Source organism: Echeneis naucrates, chromosome 19 (assembly GCF_900963305.1).
Source record: "Echeneis naucrates chromosome 19, fEcheNa1.1, whole genome shotgun sequence".
NCBI classification, from domain to species: Eukaryota; Metazoa; Chordata; class Actinopteri; order Carangiformes; family Echeneidae; genus Echeneis; species Echeneis naucrates.
In genome coordinates, this window is record NC_042529.1 from 7,722,035 (window position 1) to 7,746,893 (window position 24,859).

At 41.0% G+C, this 24,859-nt stretch overlaps 1 protein-coding gene across 1 annotated transcript in view; it reads left to right on the forward strand.

Moving 5' to 3' along the window:
* The first annotated feature begins 20,870 nt into the window (after positions 1–20,870).
* nrg3b (neuregulin 3b) overlaps positions 20,871–24,859 on the forward strand; it is a 158,405-nt gene continuing 154,416 nt past the window's right edge. Inside the window, exon 1 of the mRNA XM_029528135.1 lies at positions 20,871–21,714. Coding sequence (XP_029383995.1) covers positions 20,871–21,714 — 844 coding nt within the window. The remainder of the gene's footprint in view (positions 21,715–24,859) is intronic.

Sequence of the window (24,859 nt, forward strand, 5' to 3'; positions counted from 1 at the left end):
TCTATTTTTGTCAAGAGGGTGCTACTTTCTGGCAGATTTGGTGACCAATTTGGATACCAGACTATTACTTTGGGAGCTATTAAGTGCCAACCATCCTGACAAACTATTTCAGGACTCATTTGTGTGATCAGCAATCTAAAATGAAACCACTAACATCCACGTCTCTAGGATTTCATTTACTTCACACCCAAAACTCTGGCTGTTCTCAAGGTGTTGATGTTAACAACTTCATGATCTGTGGCTACTGACTCTCTCATACCATTTATATCTTGGGTTGACACCCCTTTGTCTCTTTCTCCTTGACACCATTTATAGCATAATAGTTTGGTGTTTTTTTTTTTTTTTTAATAAGGCATCACTTATTAAAAGTGTTGTCCCTTTCTATAAATGGGCAAAAAAGGTGTAATTGGTGTCAAATGTATGATGTATGCACTTAAACCATTTAGCCATTTCTGAGCACACAGTAAAAGGCTGTTCATGCTAAGTTAGTCATCTATGAGCTTGCCTGGAGGGCCAATATTTCCAGAATTCAGAAGAACTTGCCTGGAAGTAGCCCCCAAATCGCTAATGACAATCCAGGAATTAATTTTCAGTTGAGTGTCTAGACTTCCTGTATCGGTGGGTTCAGTGGCCAAGATGCCTTTCAGGTCAGTAAGTGCTCATTACAAACAAAGAGCAATGGCACAGGACTTTGCCCTTGCTGAAGATATAAATGCATTAGAATATGCAGTCAGAGAGGGCAGATGAGAGCTGGAACTTTTTGAACTAAATGAGGAAGAGGCTTTGTGAACAGAACAAGCTTGTTTAAAGACCATTTTGGCAGAAAGATTTTGCCTAACTGCCTTTGAATCAGTTTATTGTGTTTTGAAAGAATTTGGCTTTTCATGCTTCTTGGTAATATTTTTGAATCCAAAAGTATAAACCCTTTTAAATGAGTTACTATGCTTTATAGTATATTTAAGTTTCTCCTAGCAGGCATCTCAAATCAGTTAGTGTCCCCCAGTGATGTCACCAATAACACAGCGTGTCTGTGCCGGCAGCAATACCTCTGATTTATTTGGTCAGACTGCTAATACTTTAAGAGTCAGTGATTAAGTGTGAAATAAAAAAATATGACAATTCAATAGCTAAATATCACAGTTTCAGAATATAATACCATCCATGCTAATAAGATTTTGGGAAACATTAACAACTCTATTTTCCTTCTCTGTACCATTGCAAATCATGCCAAATAGCATTCAACCACTTTTTTAGCACCATACAAATCATCTTTGATATTCTCCCATGTTTGTAGTGAAAACAGGCAGATAAGGTAACACAATACTTGCATGAGAGGCTCAAATTCTTAAAGTAAGTAATAAGCAACAGTGCATCTCAATGACAAGGCTCTGCATGCCATGTAATTTAGAAATCTAGAAACATTGATCTGCCTGCCTCCAAAATTGATTCTGGTTATGCAGACACCCACCCCAACGTTACACATACAACATCCAACATAATCAAATCTCAGCAGCCACAGCATGTATGCAATCCAGGAAATAAAACCTACACTTTCTGTCTGTCTGTGTGTGTGTTTATAAAATATTACTCGTCCCTGCTTCTCGATACATTGTGTGCATTATTGACTCACTCCCTGTAAACCCAGCTGCACTGTTCCCTATCAGGTTGCAGGACTGCAAAGAAATCTATGTATCAGAAAGAAAAAAGGTGAGGGGGGGGTCTTACCCTGTAGGATTTCCTACCTCAGGAACTTCTTGTCCTTGTCAATGATTTGGATTTAACAGTATTCATATTGACATTGCAGACCTGAAATTCAGCACAGCTTGCAACCTGCAGCCTGTGCTTCACTGTCTTCTCTTGCAGGCTGTGTTGGTATTGTTGGCTGCCTGGATGTGATTAGTGGATGTGCTATCATGTGTGCCCACACACACAGGCAGTGATATATTGCACACATGCACAATCACAAATACACACAGTCTCCTTCTGTCTCCCTCTCATGCAAATTAGCTCTCTGTCTTCACTGTCTTTGCACTTGCATTTGTCCTATATCTTATCTTATCTCTTAATTTTATCAAATCATTCCTCTCTCTTGTGTTATTATGTCTTAATGTGATGTGACCTGCAGCACAGTAATTGTTTTTTTTTTTGCCTAATCATCCTGATTATTTTTATCATTATTTCAAGAAAGCAATCCATTCTGGGCTTTATTTTTCAAACTAGAGGAGAAATGTGATTTTCCTTAATCATGCAAAACAAATGATGCAGAATGTTGTTGTTGTTTTAAGGCATCCAATCATTAGAGGTCAATCAATCCACCACTTGGGTCACTGTCCTAAACACTATTGAATGGCTATAGATATCCAATAGCTCCCCAACTATGTATCATGATTTATTTTCTAGTAAGAAAGCGTGACTGTTTATGCAAGCAAGCGTCAGTGTTGAAACATCTGTCATGTCAATTACAGTATAGTTTGGCACAGTTTGGCTATGATTATTCCAAACGAACTACGATTAAGGTTTCTTTCATTGTGAGACAACTAGCTGGCTTGGTAATGGTGCAGTGCAGCAGTGCATGTAATTACATAACCTTGATTTCATGAATTGTTTACCCTGCTGACTGACAACTTATTCATGTTATGCAAGAAGCTCTCCAGAAACCACTCATTTACGAACAATTTATTATTCTTAATTATCAATGAATAACTTAAGTTGTATCAGTGAAACAGAAATATTTATTCACGGAACTTATGAATCATATTACTACAAACTTGCGCTGGCTTAGGTATACCATCATAAGCTTCCTTGAATAGTCATGAAGCAGATTTTCATATTTTACACTGCAGCTGGTGTCTTTTCTTTTCAATCAGTCATTGGCTGCTCCTCTTGGCTGCAGTGGAACGTCTGTGTTCTGCTCTAATCCCAAACTGCAAATCCCCATAGATGTCTCGCTACTGCCGGGCCACCGTGATGAGCCTGCGGTCCATGAGGTCTGGGATTTTTCAGGGAATCCAGAGCTCTCAATTAAATCTGAAAGTAAGGTTGCTGCAGAGTATGTATGACGGCGGTGCTTCTTAGACTCGTCAGAGCGCCGTCTGCTTTGTGTGTGGGTGTCCCTTGGCTGAGGAGACCCAGTTATCTGCCTTAAAGGAATTGCTGGCTTAAATCATGACTTAAAAGATTGATATCTTTCACTATACTTCTTTGGCTATATGAATTACATGATGTATTTAAGACATGTTTTTCAATTTTACTTCCTTAGTTGTAAGACACATTTTTTATTCAAATGAATCAGAAATAATAACTCAAGAGGGATTTAATGTCTCATTATTTCAAGCTCATAACTCAAACAACAAACGTTTCCATGAATATTATAATTCAGTCATGGATTGATGTTACTCACACTGTACCTGCCATGCAAAGCAAATTCCACCAACCATGTTGTGTGGTCATTAAAATGATTCCAATATCTAAATTTTAGACTTCACATGAAAAGCCAAGAAACAAGGGGATTAGCCTGTGGTCCTGCAGACAGGCTCCCTAAAAATGTAAGCTTTTTTTTTGCACAGTGGGGACACAAGTGCAAAAACTTTTCTCTGTATTATGGAGGCATCTGTAAAAGCCTGTTTTAGTCAGCAAAAGAAAAACAATTTTAAGGTAAGATAAGGTCACGTCTCTGTGGGTTAATAATCACGGGGCCTCCTTTTCCTCTGCTTTACATAAGCGGCTCCAGACGACACCTCACCATGGTGATTCGATTCTGCGCTGTAGATGATTCAGACATTTTAGCACATATTAAGTGTTATATATGTTATTAAGCTTAATTTTCCGTCCATCTTTTTTTTTTGCAGCCAAATGAGGACTATTCAAACCACTGCCTTATTATTTGTCCTTATTCCTTTATTTTCCTGCATGTCTGACACAGCAAAGATTGTTTGACGTGTATAGTGTTTAGTTAGCTGGTGTTTTGGTAAATGTTTACCACAGAAGAACGCACCCAGTCCTCCAAAAATTTTCTGTTTAAAAATTTGTAAAATTGCCTATTTTATCAATTATCTATTGCATTACCCCTTAGAGGGATATCCAAAACTATGAATATGAACATATTTCTCATTTATAAATTTTAATGCATGGACAAAATGTGGTTGGTTTTTTATTTTTTTCGTTTGTTTAATTTTGTTGTTGCACATTATTTTGAACTGAAAGCACAATATAAGCACCTTAATTCTATATTGGCTGTAGCAAGTCTAAATTAAAATAACATTATTTTATTTTATTAAAGAATATAAAACATAGGGTTAGGGTTAGTAAATATAAAGATATAACCATTACAGATTCAGTTTCTGTGCTTGCTGTAATTGACTTAAAAAACACAATTGTCTGGCCTGGTGTGTTTCTCACTTTGGCATAAATTTGCCTCATCAACAGGCCAACAGTGTCCAGCATCCTTCAGTGTAATCAGGTGAGCTGTGAATCTTGAAATAGTTGTTGCTGATTGTATACATCTTCAGCCGACTCTTCCTACTACTGCAATGTGTACACTTCAAACATCAAGCACGGTTGATCTTGACTGGTGGCAACTTAAAAGAAGCAACAGATGTGCATTGGCACTGACCCTGAGGAGAAGTACAGCTTAGGGTCAGAAATGCTGAAGGCCTTGTCAGGCGTAGTGCAGAGCTCGGAGGAGGGGAGTAAAGACTAGATGTGCATCAAAGGACTTGGTAGTTAGAGTGGATGTATAAGGATGGAGAAAATTGGCTAGGTAAGCGAGCGACAGGCCATGGACAGAGCTTTAAACAGGGAGAAGTGGTTTAAATTGAATGAAGTATTTAGCGGGGGAGGGGTGCTGTGCTCCCAGGAGGACCTTGTGTGGCAGCAGAGACCTGGTTGTACTGTATTCTAATTAACCTCTGCGAGGGAACACCGAGGAGAAAGGCACTAAAATAATCAAGTCACGATGTAATGAAGGCCTGGATGAGAGAGACTGCAAAAGAGGAGTGTAATTTTGAATGGTGCCGTGTTTATCCTATTGCCTAGCAACTGTTACCAGGCAAAACGGGCTTATGGTCGATGTCAAGAGTTGAGCGGGTGATGCTTTCTTCTTTGCCTTTCCATTAACTAGAACTACAGGAAGAAGAAACGGTAGGAATGGGTGACCCTGTCAGTTTGCTTTAATAGAACAGTTTGTAATACTGCAACCAACTCGTGTAACTTTTAAAAATGTGCATGGCTTCACACTTTATCATTAAATTATTTGTTGTGATATTTTAACCATGCAACTGGAAACAAAAGATAAATAAATCCAAAATATTTCAGGTTGTGCGTGGTATCTAATTAGCAGTCTGAAACTCACCTATGCTCAGTTTTAACAGTGTAAAGCCACATTAGCATGTATTAACCAAATCCTACTTTTCTTCGCAGTTCTGTCTTTCTGCCACTGGCAGTAAAATGTCATTTAACACCTAATGAGACTGTCTCGCCCATTCACATACAGTAGTGGAGGAAGCAAGACAACTTTTTGCTTTATGGCAGAGAAAGTGCTTATCTGTGAGGAAAGCTGAAGATACCGTCTCACTGTCTTTTTTTTGTCCTGTCAAATCTGAACGATTACATAATTTGAAGGTAAATGAGTGCTTTCCTTTAGAGTCTTACCTTGATGATTGCACATTTGAATTCTCTGCATGAGGAAAAATAACAAAATTATACCTTTATATGTGAATCATAATTGGTTAGGATCGTCCACAGATAAACTAGTGGGTGGAATTTACTTATGAAAAATGAGTTGTGAAAGTGTTTTCATCATTTTGTTAGTGGGGCATGATTTCGCAAACTGATTTCTTCCCGTAAATGATGTCTTTGAGAACGAACTGAGCAGCCTAAGGTGTGCCAGAAGCAGTTTGCTTGCTAATTATGTCTATATTGCTTACATCAGAATACCTGTACAAGCATTGTTGGCTGTAAGTACATTAACGTCCACTGCAAAGTAGAAAATATTGTTCAGTCTAAAAGCTTGAACGTTTGCATCATGGTGACTGTTGATGGCATTTAAAATAGTACAGGGAGAAAGCAGAAAAACACAAAAGGATACTTCAGTGTTGTTGTATCTCAGATAATTATGTCCTCACAAGGTATTGTTTTCTGAGCAGATTGTCAATCAGAAGTAAAAAAAATTAAATAAATAATTGCAGCTGGCGTCAAAACACTCCTTGTCCAATCTGAGGAAACATCTACCTCATTTAAGGCAAATTTATAGTTTCTGTGTGTGCAGTGTTTGCGTTGTTCTCTGCTACACTTGGCAGAGTGACAACCTAGGCCCATTTATACTAACTGCAGCAGCAGTGCAATTTATCAACCGAGGATGAAGGGTCTACCATAAACTATTAAATATTATGAAAAATAACTTACTGAACCGAAGTATTTTGGGGGCTTAACAACATTCGCCTTGCTCGACAGGTTGAACCTAAATCAGAACACACTGTTATTTAAAATTTGTTCAAATTAGACTTTTAAAATGTATTTATTTGTTTATTTATTTATTCTCGCAGATAATTTAGTTCAATTTCACAGAACTAGTACAATGGCTCGTTCTAGTCAGCTAAAGCTTCTGCCTTAATATTGCTTGGGGTGCTATCTATCTTCATGGTGAGGTAGATATCAATTAGGTGAGCCAACCATGTAATTGATTTCCACCCTGTTACCTTTAGCTCTGCTGTTTGTGATGTTCAGACAGCGCTGCTGTTACCTGTCTTTTTCTACTGCCTTGTGTCAACAGCTCCACACGTATATGCACTTTATTACAATCATAGGAGTAAATATGATCTATGTAATCCATTTAGGACACATGAGCTGCTGCTCATTGTGGTTTCATTAACTTAAGCTGCCCACGGTGCAGGATGGACACCAGGTCATTACCAAGTCCCTATTACAGCCATTATAATGAAATCAGATATCAGAACAAATTACATTTTTGTCCAATCTTAATGACTGTCTGATCTGCAGTGACTGCTGCCTGACCACCTGCGCTCTCATGTGAGAGGGAAAGGTTGTGTGCCACTCTTGGCTCTTGGCAATTTGAATAATTCACTCAGATGTGTGGATGCGATTGGTCCTGCGACCTGTGTCTGTGCGGTCCACCTCACTGTATGCGCCGAGGAGATAAGAGTGTAAATCATGGACAAGAGATACCTCAGGGAGGCTCGAGGAGCAGAGCAGTGAGGGCCAACCCGAGGTCAACTATCCGGCCAAGAATGACAACTCTGCCAAGGAGATGTGGGAGACTTACAAGATAAGCCTGGCTTTTTGATAGGTTGAGTTTTGAGGGAATATGATAATGGGATTTTAAGGTGTTATGCCCCTATCTGACTCCACAGGTATAAAAGAAAATGAAACCAATTCTAAACTGCGTAATAAATCTGAGCCAAGAATGACAGAGAATACATCAGACGTAGAAATGCTTACATAGAATAATATCTACTTTAATTACTTTCACCACTAAGGTATTTGCTTGTCTTCCATCTCTCAGCACATCAAGGAGCTGAATTGCTCAATTTCAGGTTTTCTGATTAAATCCAGTCTAGCAGATTGATTGCATCGTGTGACATAAATATCAGCTGCTGCTTAATTTGGATCGTTGTAAGTGAAATTAGCCAAATATCACATCTCTTCTGTGTTTTGTGCACTAGCTGTCTCCTCAACTTTTCTAACTTTTCTTATCTCTGTAGTAAAAAACATGTTAATGTTAATGTTAGATTAGATTTTTTTTTTTTTTTAAACAATTGTTGGACACCACATCACAGCTCATGCAGTGTTCTAGCTAGAACATGGTTGTGATTTTTTTTTTTTTTTTTTTTTTTCTGGATGCTGGTAGGATTTAGTTTTTGTTTTAGTAGTATCTAGTAGTATCAGCCTGAGGATCTTTGTATTCGCTATAACCCCAGAAATAAGATTGAATGAAATGGTGAAGTGACTGCAGCAACAATAAGGAAGCACCAGTATGTTTTTCCACTGATAAATCTGATCGAGGAAAACATGTTTTTGTGAAAGATGGCAAGACACCGCTCACTCTGCTGTGTACACTGTGTTAAGATGGAACTCGTGCAGAAATTTAAGTGGGAGTCTGTTTACTTGTATGTCATTCATAAAGGCAGTGGTCCGCAGAGCAAGGAAAAATAAATCTTGACAAGTACATAGAGTAAATTCACCCCCTTCTCTCTTTTCTTTCCTATTCTCTTTAATATTCTGTCAACAAAAACTATAAAGGGTTACTCATGGAAATAAAGAGACAGAAAGGGAGGTTGTTTTACTTGCAATATGCAGGTCTGGTAATTTGTTTTGTGGTCCTTCTGGGTTCTCACATACTCTAAGACAGCACTGCTCAATGCTTCAAGGTTAACACTGAAGTGCTGTTATCATCTACACATTCTTAGAAAAGCAGAGTGCCTCACTCAGTAAAAGCTCCAGTCTGTCTCCAGCCGTGCGTGCGTGCGTGTCTGTGTGTACGTACGTGTGTGTGTGTGTGTGTGTGTGTGTGTGTGTGTGTGTGTGTGTGTGTGTGTGTGTGTGTGTGTGTGTGTGTGTGTGTGTGTGTGTGTGTGTGTGTGTGTGTGTGTGTGTGTGTGTGTGTGTGTGCGCGTGCATTTGAGCACACATGCATGTCTTTTTTTTTTCTTGCCTTCAAACATCCACCACCTATCAAAAGACACCTATGATGCCTGAACTTGAAGGAAAGCTATTCCACTGCAAGCTGTGGTGAAATAAATACATGCAATCTCTGTTTAAAACTCAATGAAGCTAAATCTCATCATGATATCACTGAGGGTTACCCCGCAAGACCTCTGCACAGTATATGTGTGCACCTGTGTGTGCATGTGTGTGTGTTCTCACAAAATTGACATCTTGACTACTCTGAAATTATTACCTGCAGTATGTCACCGTGATGAAATGGCTCAGCGGTTTCCCACATCATAGATCATGCACTGATGAACCAGCCATTGACTCTCTGCACCATCAGAGGTGAAACTGTCAGCATTACCATCAGCAGGAAAGCCTCTTACACGGACCAACAGTGAACATCAAGGCCATCCTGCCATGTGCAGAATCGCCATCACACCTCACCATTTGTGGGAGTGCCTGACATGACAACTTTTCATATGAGACGACGCCGCAGAAAAGATGTTTGATCATTGATGATCATTACTGAACAGAGAGAGAGAGAGAAAGAGGTCATTAAAATGTCTGTGTGTAGTGGTGGTGCTGGCGGGGACATCATCAGTGATATCAGTTGCAGGGAGGCAGAATTTTCTGGCATCAAAAGTTCAAGTTATAATATTTTTAGTGCATCTTTGGTTTTCCTGCATACATCCCAATGGCTGGCTGATGTGAGGGATTCCTCTCTTTATACTGAAGTACAGCAAAGTTCAAATCCAACTTGTGAAAAGTACCTTTTTGAAATTTCCCACTATTCAGATACAGAGCGTTGAACAAATTAGCTCGCCACCTGTCATTCCCATCCTACTATCCGAGCAAGGGCAGGGTCTGTGTCAGTCATGTTGTGTGTGACAGTTTGACAGCAGAAAATGTTATTACCAATGAGCAGGTTTTCCTTCCTGTCTGTGCGGAGCATTTTTCTCACCACAAGCATCATGTACTTTGCATTGATTATGTTGTGAAATGTCCCCATGTGTACCGAACGTATTTCTGTACTTTTTCATTTTGTTGATTTACTAACAAAACGCTTTAATAACAACAACAACAACAAAATTCCAACTCCAGGGATTCACTTATTGGCTTTTTCCATGGAACAAAAACAAAGCTGTTTCTGAGCCAGCTGAGCAAACTCCACCTGCTGAGCCAGAGGTACATTTAAAAAAAACAACAGAAACAACAAATAAACTGCAGTCTCCAAGGTTAAAATGAAACTTCCATGTTATGTAATGTAACTAATACGCCATTATTTTTTTTATATATCCAACATACTCCAACAACTACAATATCTCTGTGGTTATTCGTCAGAATAAATCTTCCTGATTTATATTTCAGATGTGGCAGCGCACAATGTTGCTCATACAAATTGTTTCAGCTGTACAGTAAATGCAGGAAAAGAATGACTCATATCTCACTTGTCTCCCTCTGCATGTGTACTTTCATGTTAAACTGACACAAGACATGTAGAATCACAGCATGCGTAATCACACAGTATGACACTCGTGACAGAATCCATACCAGCTTCATACTAAACCGACACTACCATTGTGCTCCAGATGTAATATTGAGCTCAACCAGCGATGAGCATCTGACAACACGAGTGCTCATATGGTTGACACTAAACTGTATTACTCTGATTTTAAAAGGGCCAAAATGTCTCCTGTGGCCTCTGCTCATGAATAAAATATGATCAAATATTTGTGCATTTGAATCACAAGTGGTTATTTTGGGCTATTTGAGGCTGAGAAATAACACATTTGACAACAGTTTGTGCGACTGGATCTAATTTTATTGTTTTTTAAGATTTTGTTTTTGAGATTCATGAATTGCTGTTTTACTTGCATTAGATTTTCTCTGAAATTGCAGAGCCAGAAGAATTAATTGATGGGTCCTTTTCAAAAAAGTTTGTTGCATAATTTATCATTTTCTGGTTTCAGGTTCATCTTTCTTTAATGCTTTTGCTACTTAAATATGTACTTAAAGTTGCTCCCACACAGTATTGTGAAGTCCATATCTCTGCGGGTTATTGCCATGGTGTATATCACCGCCGCAGCATAAGTGACATGAAAGGCTCTAATGTAAGAGGACAGGCGATGCACGTTTGGGGGAAGGCATCCCTTGAGACACACTGTGAACCAGGTAGGAGATTGTATGTGTGAAATGTCACTTTGAATCAGCAAATCGGTAGACTTTCAGAAGCAGCGTGACGTGGCTGCGCCGTGTGGAGATATGTGCAGCAGGATTACAAGGACAAAGTCTTTGTGTATGTGTGTGTGTCACCGTGAAGAGGTGTCTTTGACAGTCTGAGGTGTCAGAGAGTTACTAACATGTAATATTATGATGCTGCTTGTATTAAAAAAAAAAAAAAAAAGCTTTCATTTAAAAATGAAACCTTATTTGCTTACAGTACAAGTCTTAAAGTTGGATTTTGAATTATTCAGCAGAACAATTTTTCAGTATTAAAAAACATCTTTTTCACATTTACCTATTCAAAAAGTTTTATATTTGACGAAAATACAGAGTACAGACTGTATCTGGCCAACTCCATTTATGTCTCCCCTTACTTTAAGTGTCAATTGTGTCACGTTGACAGTATAATTTATTGAAGGTGGTTAAATAACTGAACTAGTTCCATTTACATGCAATTGCTCCAAAATTTTTTCTCAGAATCAGACAGCATTCGATACTTTTCTCCACTTCTTTCCCACACAGCCGGAGCCAGAGGCATTATGCTTTCAGGCTGTCTGCCCATCCGAACCACTGCCCGTCTGTCCATTGGTATGTCCATCTGTCCATTTGTCACAAACTTGTGAAAATCCTTGTTACGCCTCCATTGAGCTTTGGCATTCATTAGGACTCAGTGATGGACTGATTAGATTTTGGTGGTTAAATTTAAATTTGAACTGACCTCATGATACAGAGTTTTAGCTTTGGCACAATGGTCCACTTGAACTTAGTAATCAGCTGGTTAGAATGTGGCAGTTAAAGGCAGAGGTGTGATCCGACAAAACATATTTTTTTTGCCCCCCTCAAGAATTACGAGAGTAATTGTAACACAAACTTCAATTCTTATTTAAATGTCTTGATAAGTGATGACACTTTATATCGGAGTGGTCAATGGTCAGCTTCACTCTGTAAAAGCACTTGTCCCTAGTTCAGTGCTATAACTGAAGAAGGGCAAATTGTGACTACATTTCCTGCCACTTGGCTGGTTGAAGGAGACGTACATCTGCAAGGTGGCCACTCTAGTTTCCAGGAATTTACAGATTTCATGTTGTGATCTACTTGGTCCAGACTGGTTACATCAGAATAATGATTGGATGGATTGCCATGAAATTGTGTCCAGACATTAACGTTAATCAAAGGAGGAATGTTATTCAGGCTTGGATAGTCAGGGGATCATCAAACTAAGTATAGTTTAACTGAACCACTGGGATGGCTGCAGTCTTGTTTGTTGTAGCATAAGATGATGGAAAATTATTCAGTGATGACAAAAAAGAAGAAAATGGAAACTTTTTTCTCACATTTTGTGCGATTAATATTCTTCAGCCTAAATGGCTGTCACTGTCTGCACAATTTTACTGTTTGTTCTAGCCACCCCTGATGCTTAATTCACAGCAGCACAAAGACTCAGGATTTTAGCACAGTAAAGTCATCATGGGTGATCCTACACTGCTGCTTTTTGTTCATATTTAACCAGGACATACCGAATTCCATGTTAAGGTCCTCATTTGTTCACTCACTTCCTGGCTTGAAATACTTACTTACCGATTTCTTAAACATTTTGTATTAGAATAATGATATACAGCACACGCCCATCCTTCCCTTCAGTCCCTGCGTTATTCATTACTTCCTCTGGATGTGACAGTGGTCAGGGGACTGTTTTCTCTAGCCAATTAAAAAAAAAATCTATAAAATACGCCCACACCAAGCACACGATCTAATCATGCAATATAACATGCATTATTAAGCAGGGGTTTGAATAAAACATAAAGGTCAGTGTTTCCCAAATTATTCTCAGAGGAAAGGGGGGGGGGGATGAATGTGAACATATTTGTATGGTGGTGTCCTGCAGCTTGAATTAAGAGGACTCTAATGTTGTGCATCAACAGTAAACCAGGGCTTTTCCATTTTTATCTGAAGGGTATTCAGCAATTGGTACCTATACCTTTGAAATCTCACAAATCGCTAAAAACAAAACACTAAAAAAATTGCCTTTTGCCAGGTGTTGTTAAGGCTCACAAACAGCCATTCTCAAATCCGCTTGCACATAGCTGTTTTGTTTTGTTTTTTTTTTTTTAAACATTGTGATGGACTAGCAGCATCTAGATATTAATTTGAAAATGAATATTTAAAGCACCTGTACAGTTGTCTATAGCTTGTGCCTGAAGATCTGATCATATGTTGAATAATAACATTTAATGTGGCTTCCTTGTTCTTCCCAACTTTGAATTTGACGTCAGACTAGAACTCGGAAGAATCGCATCTCCAGCATCCATGACATCTGTACAAAACAAGCACTCACATGTTTTTTGAATCAGTTCTTCCTCTAGTCATCTGCTACAAGAGCGTTACTTATTCATTCATTCATTCATCTTCAACCACTTACCTGTTTCCAGGTTGCAGGACATTACAAGTTTCAGATTTGACAAAAACCTCAGGAGAAGTTACTCTTAGTAATGGTTCTTTATTTGACTCAAACAATATTTCATTTAAGCCCTTTGGTATCAAAGTAAAATATTGTTTTGGGAATTGCTCTTTCTGTTAACCACAGGGTAAGATAAAGGCAGTAGGGAAACAGCAGGATGGACACTAATACGACCTCTAGGAAATATAGCTGTTTCACAGTTTAACAGAGATTTACCATCCAATGGTTACACTCCCTAGAGACAGGACTACCCTTTGAATAAGACACAAAATGGTAGCAGAGAGAGCTCTCATCAATAAGTCATTGGAGGTCAGCTTAGTGTTTGTGGGTGTGATACTGGTGGCTAATCAAATAAAGAAAATCAAAGTATTGGCAGTTTAAGGTGCTAAAGCAAACAAATGATCTGTGAAGAACATCACAGATGTGAGGAGGACACTTGTATCTTCACTCAACCCCTGTGATGTCCTTGTCCTCTGGGTCAAAAATGACCCACCTCAACTAAACCTCTAAAATAAAGAAGGTTAATTGAATTTTAAACCCCAAATCCTTTTTTGCCTGAACAAATAGGCTTTCATTCATCGCACACTTTGTCAGTTGTGAGTTCTCCTTTTCAGCAGTGCAAAAAGACTGAATTTAATTAGCCAACGCCAACTGTCTTTATACAGCACCTCCCCGTGGCTGGGTCATTTTTTAACCTTAGCACAAATCAAGGCTTGAGAGGCTCATCAAACTATGATTTCATTTTTCTGTTTGACATTGGAAAAAAATATTCAGGAAGATCTAAGACTTAATTTATAAAATGCAGGATCATGATTAGGAATTTTAAAGGAAATAAAAACTAAACCTCCAGCATTTTGTCCTTACTCTGGATGAATCAAACAGCATCATGCTGTGGGTTTTATAGGTCGCGGATGTGTGTGTGTGGAGAATGCTACAACAACCATCATCAATATTGTTCGGACTAATTGAGAGAAGAACTATTTAGCTTTTTAACCTTGGTCATTGATGCATGGCCAGGCCCATACCAAACATAAAGGGGAACCACTGCTAAGTCCGTAGTCAGTCTATTCAGTCATTGCTATGCTGGTAATACAGATATGTCCTGCTTCAATAAAGATCCATCCTCTTTGGCAAAAGGCAATTGGCTGCTCTTTACACAGAGTTGAATTTGAATATGAGGAAAACATAAACTGTGTCAACACACAGTTGACACAGGCAAATTGAAAGCGTAGGTTCTAGTGTGTGAACAAGACCGTTCCCAGCTGGGCTTTCCAAATGATCACACCCTCACCACCTCAGGAGTAGAGAAGATGCCTAATAACTGATTGATGTGATGTGCCCTCTGGCGGCCATGTTGGAAGTCCAATGCTTTTGGCAACAACAGCTGAGGACAGCTGATCCCATTTGTAAGATTATGACTTGGCTGCCTCAACAATATGGAATAGACATGGCTAATTTCTGCTATGTTTCTAGATGGGGACTGATGATTTAATTACTGCTACATCTGTAATATTATCTGCCTGCTGTACTCCAGTGATACAGACTAACTTTCTCAAATGTATTTGTGAAGAACTTTGATGCCCAAAGCAACTCTATTGTTATTATGGTCGCATGATAATGTTGATATTGTTTTTAATTCACGATATGAAAACACTCATGCATCATTAAAATATAATATAATTAGTCTAATTAAGAAATATACTACTTGGGGGCATGCATTATTTTATGGAAGTGGTCATTAGGAATAACTTTTGTTAATTATTTGGTGCTTAGTAAAAGCGAAAGTTGCATGATTGCTGTGATGGATTTTTAATCAGTTTTCTTTAACTTGTCTGTTTTGCCTTGAATTGAAGAGACATGTTCTCTGTTTCTGTTTGGCTAGTTGCCTATTATTACTTCGAGTATGTTTACCTAAGCGGTTATATTTTCTTCCCATTTGTTTGCCTGATATATCTAAAAAACTATTCAGAGAATTTGAAGGAAATTTGAGGGAAAGTTAGGTCATGCGTCAAGGAGGAAATCAGAAGGATGATCCACCCTGCAAGATCAGTAAAACTCAGCACCACACACACACACACACACAGACACATATATATGTATATATCTTTCATTGCCCTCCCGTGCAGCAGGCGGATCTGCTTTTAGATTCTATTCTGGCAGGTGTCCTATCTGATATTCAAATTGAGACTGCCCTGTGAACAAGACCTGCAGGGTTTTTGCAGGTGCATTGATCCCACAAGAGGCTGGATTTTCAAGTGAATGGATTAAATGCAGCCAGGCAGCACAGTCAGCGTGGTTTCTCCTGATTAAACTTCTCGATCTCCTCATTTCACTGAGAATTGAAGGCCAAAGTGTGGTGGAGATTATATTCTTGTGGGACTAACAGGCATGAGGGGACAAGAAGTTGGTAATGGGGGAGAAGCTATTCACAATTAGCAGCATGACTTTTCCCATGAAAGGAACCCTAGAAATTATGTGAAACCAACTAAGCATTTGCTAAATAATGATCCATGTGCTCTTTGAAGGCTGTGTCTCCTTCTATAGTTCAACAGGGGCAGGATAAGCTCATAGGAAGTGCAATTTGTAGGGACAGCACTAGTAAGCTTCCCACTGAACCACTGGTAGAAACTGTTGAACCCCATTAAGCACCAATTCTCTTTGACAGAGCTGGATTGGAGGCATTTATGGACAACATTCACCTTTTCCTGCTCCACACACATACAGAAAGCCTTCAGGATATATCACAGAAAAAAGACACTGCAGTTAAAATTATTTCCTCTATTTTGGTTTTAGGCAGGGTTGCTGCCCAATAGTCTTTTGAGCACTGGACAGGTGCTGAACATGCTTGTGCTTGTTCTGGGAATATGCTTGGATGAGGACCAAGAACACAAATACTAGCATTTGCCATGCTGACAACAGGAGTGAGGTGTCTTTCCTTGGATGTGCACAACGGTACAAATCCAAGAGAACTGTGCAGTGATCTGTCTCTGTAAATCGTAGCTCCCATGAGATGCTCAAATGCAGCCACCAGCAGTGGATGACATTGGTTTTTAATATCATGCAGGAGGTAATGATCAATACAGCGAAGGAGGTTGCCTTCATTTGTGCACACAAGGAGAAGTAGTTGGGGACCATTACTGCACCCCAGCAGCTTTCGTGATTATGTTCTTCAAGTGTGTTTTTGAAACTGTTGAAACATTGTCGAGTAATAGACAATGCAGAGAAAGAGAAGCGACTCATTGCTCACAGAAGGACTCAAGCTCTGGAGGAACATCGGTCTGGGTCTTAGTGTTGGACTGGACAACAGACCGCCGCAGGCCTCTTGGCGTGGTCTCAGACAGAAGCACTGACACAATGGACACTACTGCAGCTTCTCAACAGTCCATAGAGCCATAAATGTCCTCAGAGCAGGAGAAACCCAGGGGAAAGAACTAAATGAAATGAGAGCTTCTTCTGGTGACAACCCTCCAGGACCAGAAAAAATGAGCAATGAGCTGAGCTTCAACTAACACCAATGGATGGTGATCAAGAGCAGTGACTTTAACGGCCCTCACTGGACAGCACAAGTGAATTCCCCACTTCTGTACTCAGGAAGAATATGGGATGTTATGGGTTGCTAACCCTGAAATTGTCCTACTATTACAGGGATTTCCCGTTTTCAGTCAACCTATTAGCTGAATATACTTGATGCCTGGATCACCAGACCCACCAGGTGACTGAAAGAACTTACTATTTTAATCCACATAGTGAATTTATCATAGGGTATGTGTAATTTGATGGTAATTAGAATTTTTGTTTTACAAACATCTACTGTGCCCCTATGTAATACACCTAGCTATGAATGCTGATTTAAATATGTTCATTTTTAAAACAAGACTGGACAGCAAACAACAAAACCAGTATCTGAACCAGATTCCTTTTTTATCTTACTACTTTAGAAGCATTTTTCCCAGAGCAAGTCTCAGAGAAGCTTTCCATCCTAACCCTTTATTAAGAAAAAGAAGAAAAAAAAAAAAAACAATAACAAAATAGGTAGTCACACAACTGAAACCAATATTTGAATGATTATAATAACTTCCTCTGCAGGATTATATTTATTTTTTTCTTGAGAATCTTCAAATGCTCATGGAGGGGTTAAGGGAGCCAAGGGGCTGACTGTTGGCAGCTTCTCAAGTTCAAAGGCATCTTCGGAGCAGGGCATCACCTCTATTCCTAAAGCAGTAAACAATATGGCCATCCTGCTCATTAGCAAAGCTGATAATGAAAGATGGGATCAATACAGAAACATAGATAAAGATATAGCTGTGCCACAGTTGTCAGTCATTTTCTATTATTTATGAAAATCAATTGAGAAACGAACCTCAGGGTATTGCAAATTGTTATTGTGTAAACAATGCATTCAAAATGCCATAATTATGGAGTCATTTGGGGAATATGAGAGGTTTGAAATGGATCTAAACTTTTGCTATGAGCCATAAGCCATTTAGACAGTAATGAATGATGCTGTTGGGGATTTTGTAGGAGTGATTGTGGGGTTTTTGGATCTTGAACTGTGTGTTGCAGATGCTTATATAAGTCATGTGGGGGGAGAGAAAAGCACCAGACATTTTCCTCATTCTATTCTCTCCTACCTGTAAGCCCCCCCCCTCGCCTTGCTTCTTTTTCATTTTCTCTCACTCACTTTCTTTCATCCACACCGAGGCGCACACATAATAGTCACATCAATTTTCAAGGATTATTATTACAGTATATCCAACCACATTTCAATGACAAATGATTTTCTTGAACTTGTCGACTACTCTGGTTTCATTGTTAAAAAGAATCAATCGTGGTCTAAAGAAGCAGATGGCAGCCTTAAATAATGCCACCACCCTACTTATCCTGAAGCAACGATGGAGTGTGTGTCTGCATTTTTGGGCCTTCTTCTTACACACACAGCAAAAGAGCCTGTATTCAGTAGCACTTTGGAAAATAGGATACACTTGTCAGCTCTAGAGGCATCTAAACCCCCTGATTAGCTCTTTAATACCTCTGAACTTTAAAAACAGCTACTTAAATGGAATTATGAGAATTTGATTATGGAAAAATGGGGAAGTCACTCTTGTCACTCTTGATGTTTTGAGTTCCAGCTGCTCCATGCGTTCCTGTCTGATCAAAGCTGACTATAGAAAGTTGATACACTCTAAATTGTGCAGTATTTAGCTCACTTCATATCTAATTTGTAATGAATACTCCTTTTAAAAGGAGAAACCAAAAAGGAATTATGGCTTTACCTCATTATTGCCTGGTAACTATGTTGCAGGATTTTTTTGTGTCCCTAAATACAAATCAATTGCCAAATCTGGCAAAATGAAATGGGCTGATTAGACTGTACCTGGAGAGTGTTTTTCACTCATTCTGATATCAGTAAGTGGTGCTCCCCATAAAACCTTGGCTTGGCTGTGTGCCTAAAGCGCCACCGTCCCTTGTGAACTGTAAAATAAGGGATTCATCCGCTGCCGACGGAGGTATCAAGTTGAAGTAGTGCTCTAACTCACCCATAAATTATGAGCATGCTGTTTGGTTTGTTTGCTCTTGTGTGCCGCTGGTGGAAGACACCGGGGTGGCGCCTCCATCCCTTCTCCCTCCCTTCCTCCAGGCTCACTGCTCCCTGGGTTGTGTCTATGGCAGCGCCTCTCATCTCCACGCCATGTGTATATTTGTGTGTGTGTGTGTGTGTGTGTGCGTGCGTGCGTGTGCGTGGCTTTCTGTTGGTGCCTCCTCCCTCTGCCTGCTATCTGCATCTGCTGCAGAGCCGAGCCAACACAGCATACATCCCATCCTCTTGTTTTCCTCACCACCTTCCTATTTCCACTCACCAGGACGTTTCACCTGCTCCTCTCTTTCTCTCTTTCTTTCTTTCTTTCTTTTTATTTGCTGGCTGGTGGGCAGAGTCACAGCGCGCACGCACATCTGTGGATTCAGTTGATGGGGAGGGAGGGAGGGAGGGAGGGGGAGAGAGAGAGACATGGACCAGTCTCCAGTCGTCACTTTGGAGTATTGAGGACGGCGGTGAACCGGAGGAGCGCACCGGATGGGATAGAAGCCGTGAAGCTCACATCACTTACCGCGGATCGAGCGGGCCCCTTACTCCCTGCTCTCTCCCTACCTCTCTCACCCCCCCTCTCTCTCTCCGGTCTGCAGCCTCCTGGAACAGCCGCCGCATCATTTTTTTCAGAGCAGCAGCCCCCTCCCTGCCCCGCCTCCCTCCATCCATCCTCTCTCCTCTCTCCATCTCCTTCTCTGCTGCCCGCCTGCCTGCCTGTCTGCACCACTGTGGGAATGCAGCGAAGGTAGACGGATGATAAAGCCTCACGCCCCCTCCCTTTCTTTTTTTAATTTTCTTTTTCTCTTCTTCTGATTGTTCCTCTCCGGCCGCCAGGATGCCCGGCCGATCACCTCACTGACGGACTTCAGGGGCGGAAGACACTTCGGAGACGCGCACGGTTGTCACTCCGGGAAAATCCAGAGCGGTCGTTGGTGGTCGGATCTGGATCACTTGGATTTAGCCACCCCGGATCACATCAGAACGCAGTCTGCCCTGCCTTTTTTTGGGCTAAGTTTTCACGCCTCTGGATTACCAACAGCTGGAGCCACCGAAAGGGTGGCCGGGCATGGAGAACTAAAAGGGGAGAGGCAAACTTGAAGTAGCCAAGAAAAAGACACCTGCAATAAAATAATAATAATAATAAAAATAATAATAAACGGAGTGGAAACGAGGCCCACTGATGTTTTCAGAAAAGAGATAGAATAACTGCTGTAAAAGCTGGAGATGGAGGGGATAAAGGAAGCAGCGGTGCTTTTTGTGGTGTAGAGGACCTAATGCGGCCGATGAGTGGGGGAGGCTGCTGCCATAGCCGGGCTTGTTGATGTACGCACGCTCACACGCACATGGATTTACAGCTCCAGTCTGAAGCTCACCACGCAACGGATCGATATCCTCCTTTTTTTGTGCGTCGCCTTTTTTTTCTAACAAGGGAGTGAAGCATCCTGGGATTTATCATCGCTCCTTTTGCGCTGAACTACAGTGAGGCGCTCCCTCGCTTCGCTCTCTCACCTGTCCATAACCTGTGTGCTCCTCTGTTAGTGTGTAGATATTCTTGTGCGTATTTGTGTGTGTGTGTGTGTGTGTGTGTGTGTGTGTGTGTGCATGGGTATGCTTGGTTTGTTGTCCGCCAGAGGGAGTGTAGGTTATATTGCTTGTGTATGCATCTGAGTGCTTTGCCAGTTTTTAATTAGTAGTACGTGACTGAGTGCTTGTGTCTGCTGTTGCTTGTGGGTGCTTGTGCATAAGTTCATGTTTTGTTTTGTTTTTTTAACACATTAGTGCATGCAGACACATTGGCCTGGCTTTGTGCAGGTACTTATTTAAGATGCCCAGCATTTCTTTCGCACCACATCTCCCTCCTTGTACGTGTCCTTGTGTCATTTGGCCACCTGTTTGACCTCGTCATCACCCTAAGAGACGAAAAGCTCTGGCAGGATGAGTGAGCGCTCCGGTTCAAGCACTCTAGCAGCCATGACGCTGGAGGAGCCGGGGGCTGAACAGGCATCTCCCCGGGCCCCAGGCCCTCTCCGCTGCGGCCCATGTGCTGTGTGGCCTCGCCAGCAGACCTGGCTGTGTGCCGTGCCCCTGGTAATGGGCTTTGTGGGACTGGGACTGAGTCTCATGCTGCTGAAATGGATTGTAGTGGGATCTGTCCAAGACTATGTCCCCACTGATCTGGTCGATCCGAAAGGTAGCATTGGACAGGACCCCATATTTCTCTCCAAACCCAGTGCCATGCCCAAGGGGCCCGACATTTCCACTGCCACCACTGCTTTAGGTGCTTTGACCACAGCAGTTGTGTCGACTACAACGCCACTAGCCGCAGATGGTACTGCCCCAGCTCCAAGAACTCGATCAGGGCCATCGGCAAACCACTCAGCCAATGGCAGCACTGCCAATGGAGATGGCAACCGCGTTCCACACCTTCACAATCGTGTAAGCAGCCGCACTAGCAGTACTGCAGTTACCACCTCCACCACTCGGGCCACCCGATTCACACCACCACCCAGTGGGAAGGAGGTCACCCCTCGCAGTACAGTCAGAAAAGGAAGCAGCTCCAGTAATGGACATAATGGGGCGGCCAACTCCAAGCCAGGACAGACTTCTGCCACCGTCACCACCACAGTATCCACTTTAGTCACCGCTACTGTGAAGACGACTGCCAAGGTGCAGCCGACAACTTCCCAGCCTGCAGCCCCAGTCAAACCCACGTTGCGCTGGAATCACGGACGCCAAGGCAAGGGCCCAGCCACACGGCCACACAACCGCTTCCGAACACGTAAGTTCATTTTCCGGGTTGGAAGTGGATGTATGGATTTGCACGGGTGAATACAGGTTGTGACAGGCTATCTGAGAAACTGGAGCTGTGGTGATCCACAATGGCTCTGTTGTGGGCCTTCATGCAGTAACTAATAATAGTATGTCACTATAGCTACCAGTATAACATAAAACTGTATGGCTGGGTAAAACAAGTGTTTTGATATGACTCATGGGCCCAAAACGTAGATGATTTCTCTTTATATCTACATGGAAAGTGGATACTTGGTAGCTTAACAGCAATCATATTCATTAGCACAGAGAGATATCAGGGGATATTCTCGGTATTTTCACCCTTCTCATCTTTATCTTTTACTTCTGCATTAATCCAATATGAATCTTACCTCCGGAGGAGGGTTTTTTTTTTTTTTTTTTTTTTCTTCTTCCCTATGCACTAGTTTAAGTACCATTGAAGGGAGTGCACCGTCTGCTAGTTTATCTGTCTAGTTTTGTCTGCTAGAGTTGGTGATGTTCAAGCTTTGTCATGTGTGCTGTGACCAGGGATGGCATGTTTGCGTTATGAAAACAAATAACAGGCACAGGAAGGTGTCAAAGTGGGAGAAAGGTTAGCTCTCACCTCCTGTCTCCAGAAATCAGATATTGCAAGGCCACACATCCCATTTAGATGAGAGGACACTCGGAGCAGAGTGTCGCAGGTACTGCTTCCACACTGCAGGGAGATAGAGAGAGGGAGAGGTAGAAAAGGATGAGACACAGAGGGGAAAATAGATATAGAAAAAGGTTACATAGGACAAGTGGAAGTAGATGGTGTAGCAAATTGGGGGAAAAGGGGGTGAAATGCTTTGAGAAAATGACATGAAGCTGAAGAGGGTGGCAAAGGGAGGAAGAGAATGCGGGAAGAATAACAAAGCAGGAGAATGAAGAGTGGGAGCTGTGTGTAGAGAGATGGCAGATGGAGTGGGCTAAGTGAGGGAAAGGCTTGAGGGAGACAGTCTATAAAGCAGGAGAGCTGTGAATTTTGCATATTTAGCATTGTGTAAAGAAGGAAAGCTTCCTGATTATTCAGTCCACAAGGGACATGTTTTTAACATCACAAGGTATTTTTTGTTTTTCTTTTTTTTTTTTTTTTCCCGATGTGGGCGGGGCAGGATGCAATCATGAGAACTGACTGGATTTGACTGCATGGAATTTATTCTATCTCAAATTCGGGGTGCTCAGTTCTGCTGGAATACAACATTTCAGTTGCAACTGTGATTTAATCCTCCCATTTGGCTCCCAGTCATCTCAGTTATGTTGCATATTCACCTCAGCCTCATATAGTTGTCACAAGGCAAAGGCTCTAGTGACAAACAAGCACTGTGATCAGCGTATCACAGCTAAGATATGGGCTAAATGAATTTACCACGGGAGCAAATTATGAAAGGGTTTCCGTCAGTTTCCTGCTCTTTTTTTTCCAGAGTGCTCTAGACGGCAGTGGCAAAACATTAGAATGAAAGCTGAAACCATTTCCCCACATTTCTAATGTGGATCATATGTTTGGACAATGGTTCCAGTTGAGTACATCCTCTCCTTTATCTGCCAGATCCGTAAATGGCATCGATTCCACAAGCAAGTGGTGATCAAGTGACATTATTTTCTTCTTCTTTCCCTCAAGGCAAACATATTTTCAATGTAGCTGGGTGGACATTGGATATTGAACCATCTGTACTGCATGGCAGCTGTGAAGAAAATAACTTCCTGGTGTCTTCAGCTGAAGGAGAAATTAGGGTGTGGTCAGCTTGAATTCATCCAGTGATAATGGCAGAATACAAAGTATAGGAACGGCCGTAGATAGTCATTAGGCTCCTCCTGCAACATAATCCACTGCTCCAGAGTCAGTTATACTACTTGACAAAGAGCAGCTGAACAGTTTGAAGCTGTCAAACTGGGAACCTCCCCCCCCTCGTGTGAACATCAGGGAACATCTGTCTGTACTGCATACTGTGAAAAGGCACTGCCCTCATTAAGGAAGGCATACTTAGTAAACGTGTTCTCAGTTTAAGGGGGAAAAAAAAAAAAATTCATTGTGGAAAGTGGCCCGAAGTTATGGTCCAACATCACTATCGCCGTCTTTGATAAATATTGCTCAGGTGCTGAAACTCTACGATGAGCATTGGCAGTAAATGATGATGTGTGTTATGTTGCGCCTGTCTGCTGCTTCTTGTAAAAGTCTATTGAAAGCAATGAGTAATATAATTAACAGCCTCACAAGAAAGGTATGAGTCTAACAGCTGTTGCATAAAAGAATTTTTTGTTGGTAAAATTATCTGACAACAAGATTACAATACATATCAGTGATGAAAGAAGTAAATCAACAAGAGTCCAACATCCATCACATGACATAGAAAACAAGTGCTCATATTGGCCGTTATATTGAAGTAAGTCATGGAGTGGAGATTTAAGTTCCGGATGTTACAGCAAAGTCCCGGTTAAGTACCTTTCTGCAGGGAAAAGTGAGTCCGCTGTCTTAGTCTGTTCTCATGGCATTGGGCCTACGCATGAATGCAGCATCTTCACTGATGACTGTATGCGTTCACATAGACAGACATATAGCAGGAATCAGGTTACCTTGTGCCAAATAAGAATTAGAAAGCTCTTAACTTGCACATTTAAAGAAAACAAACATGCCAACAGAAGTCATTGATGATTGTATTCACCAGCTAGAGTCTTTTAAAATTGTGACAGCTCTTCTGCTGTAAAACCGCTGAATTGAATTTGTCAGTTTCTAAAACTGATCATTAAATTATCATGCATGATCACCAGCAGTGTTGAATAATTTGCTTACAATTCAGACAACACTACATTTTCTATTGTTGGAAGTGAATGACTGCTCACTGTGGATTCCTGCAACTGTCACTGCCACTTTTGTCAAAACAAGAGTAAGCTGTGTGTTACCTAGCTTCATGTCATTTTACCCAGAGCCCCCAACATTTTGAAAACTTTGGGGGTATGGGGGTGAAAATATTAAGCCATTCTCTTTCCTCTATATTACTTGCTCACCACTTCTATGCTGCGAATACGTATTGAAATAACCCCATTGTGCCGCATTTATATTTATATACACAACAGTAAGACCATGTTCTTGAGGGCAACTCTTGCCTTTCATA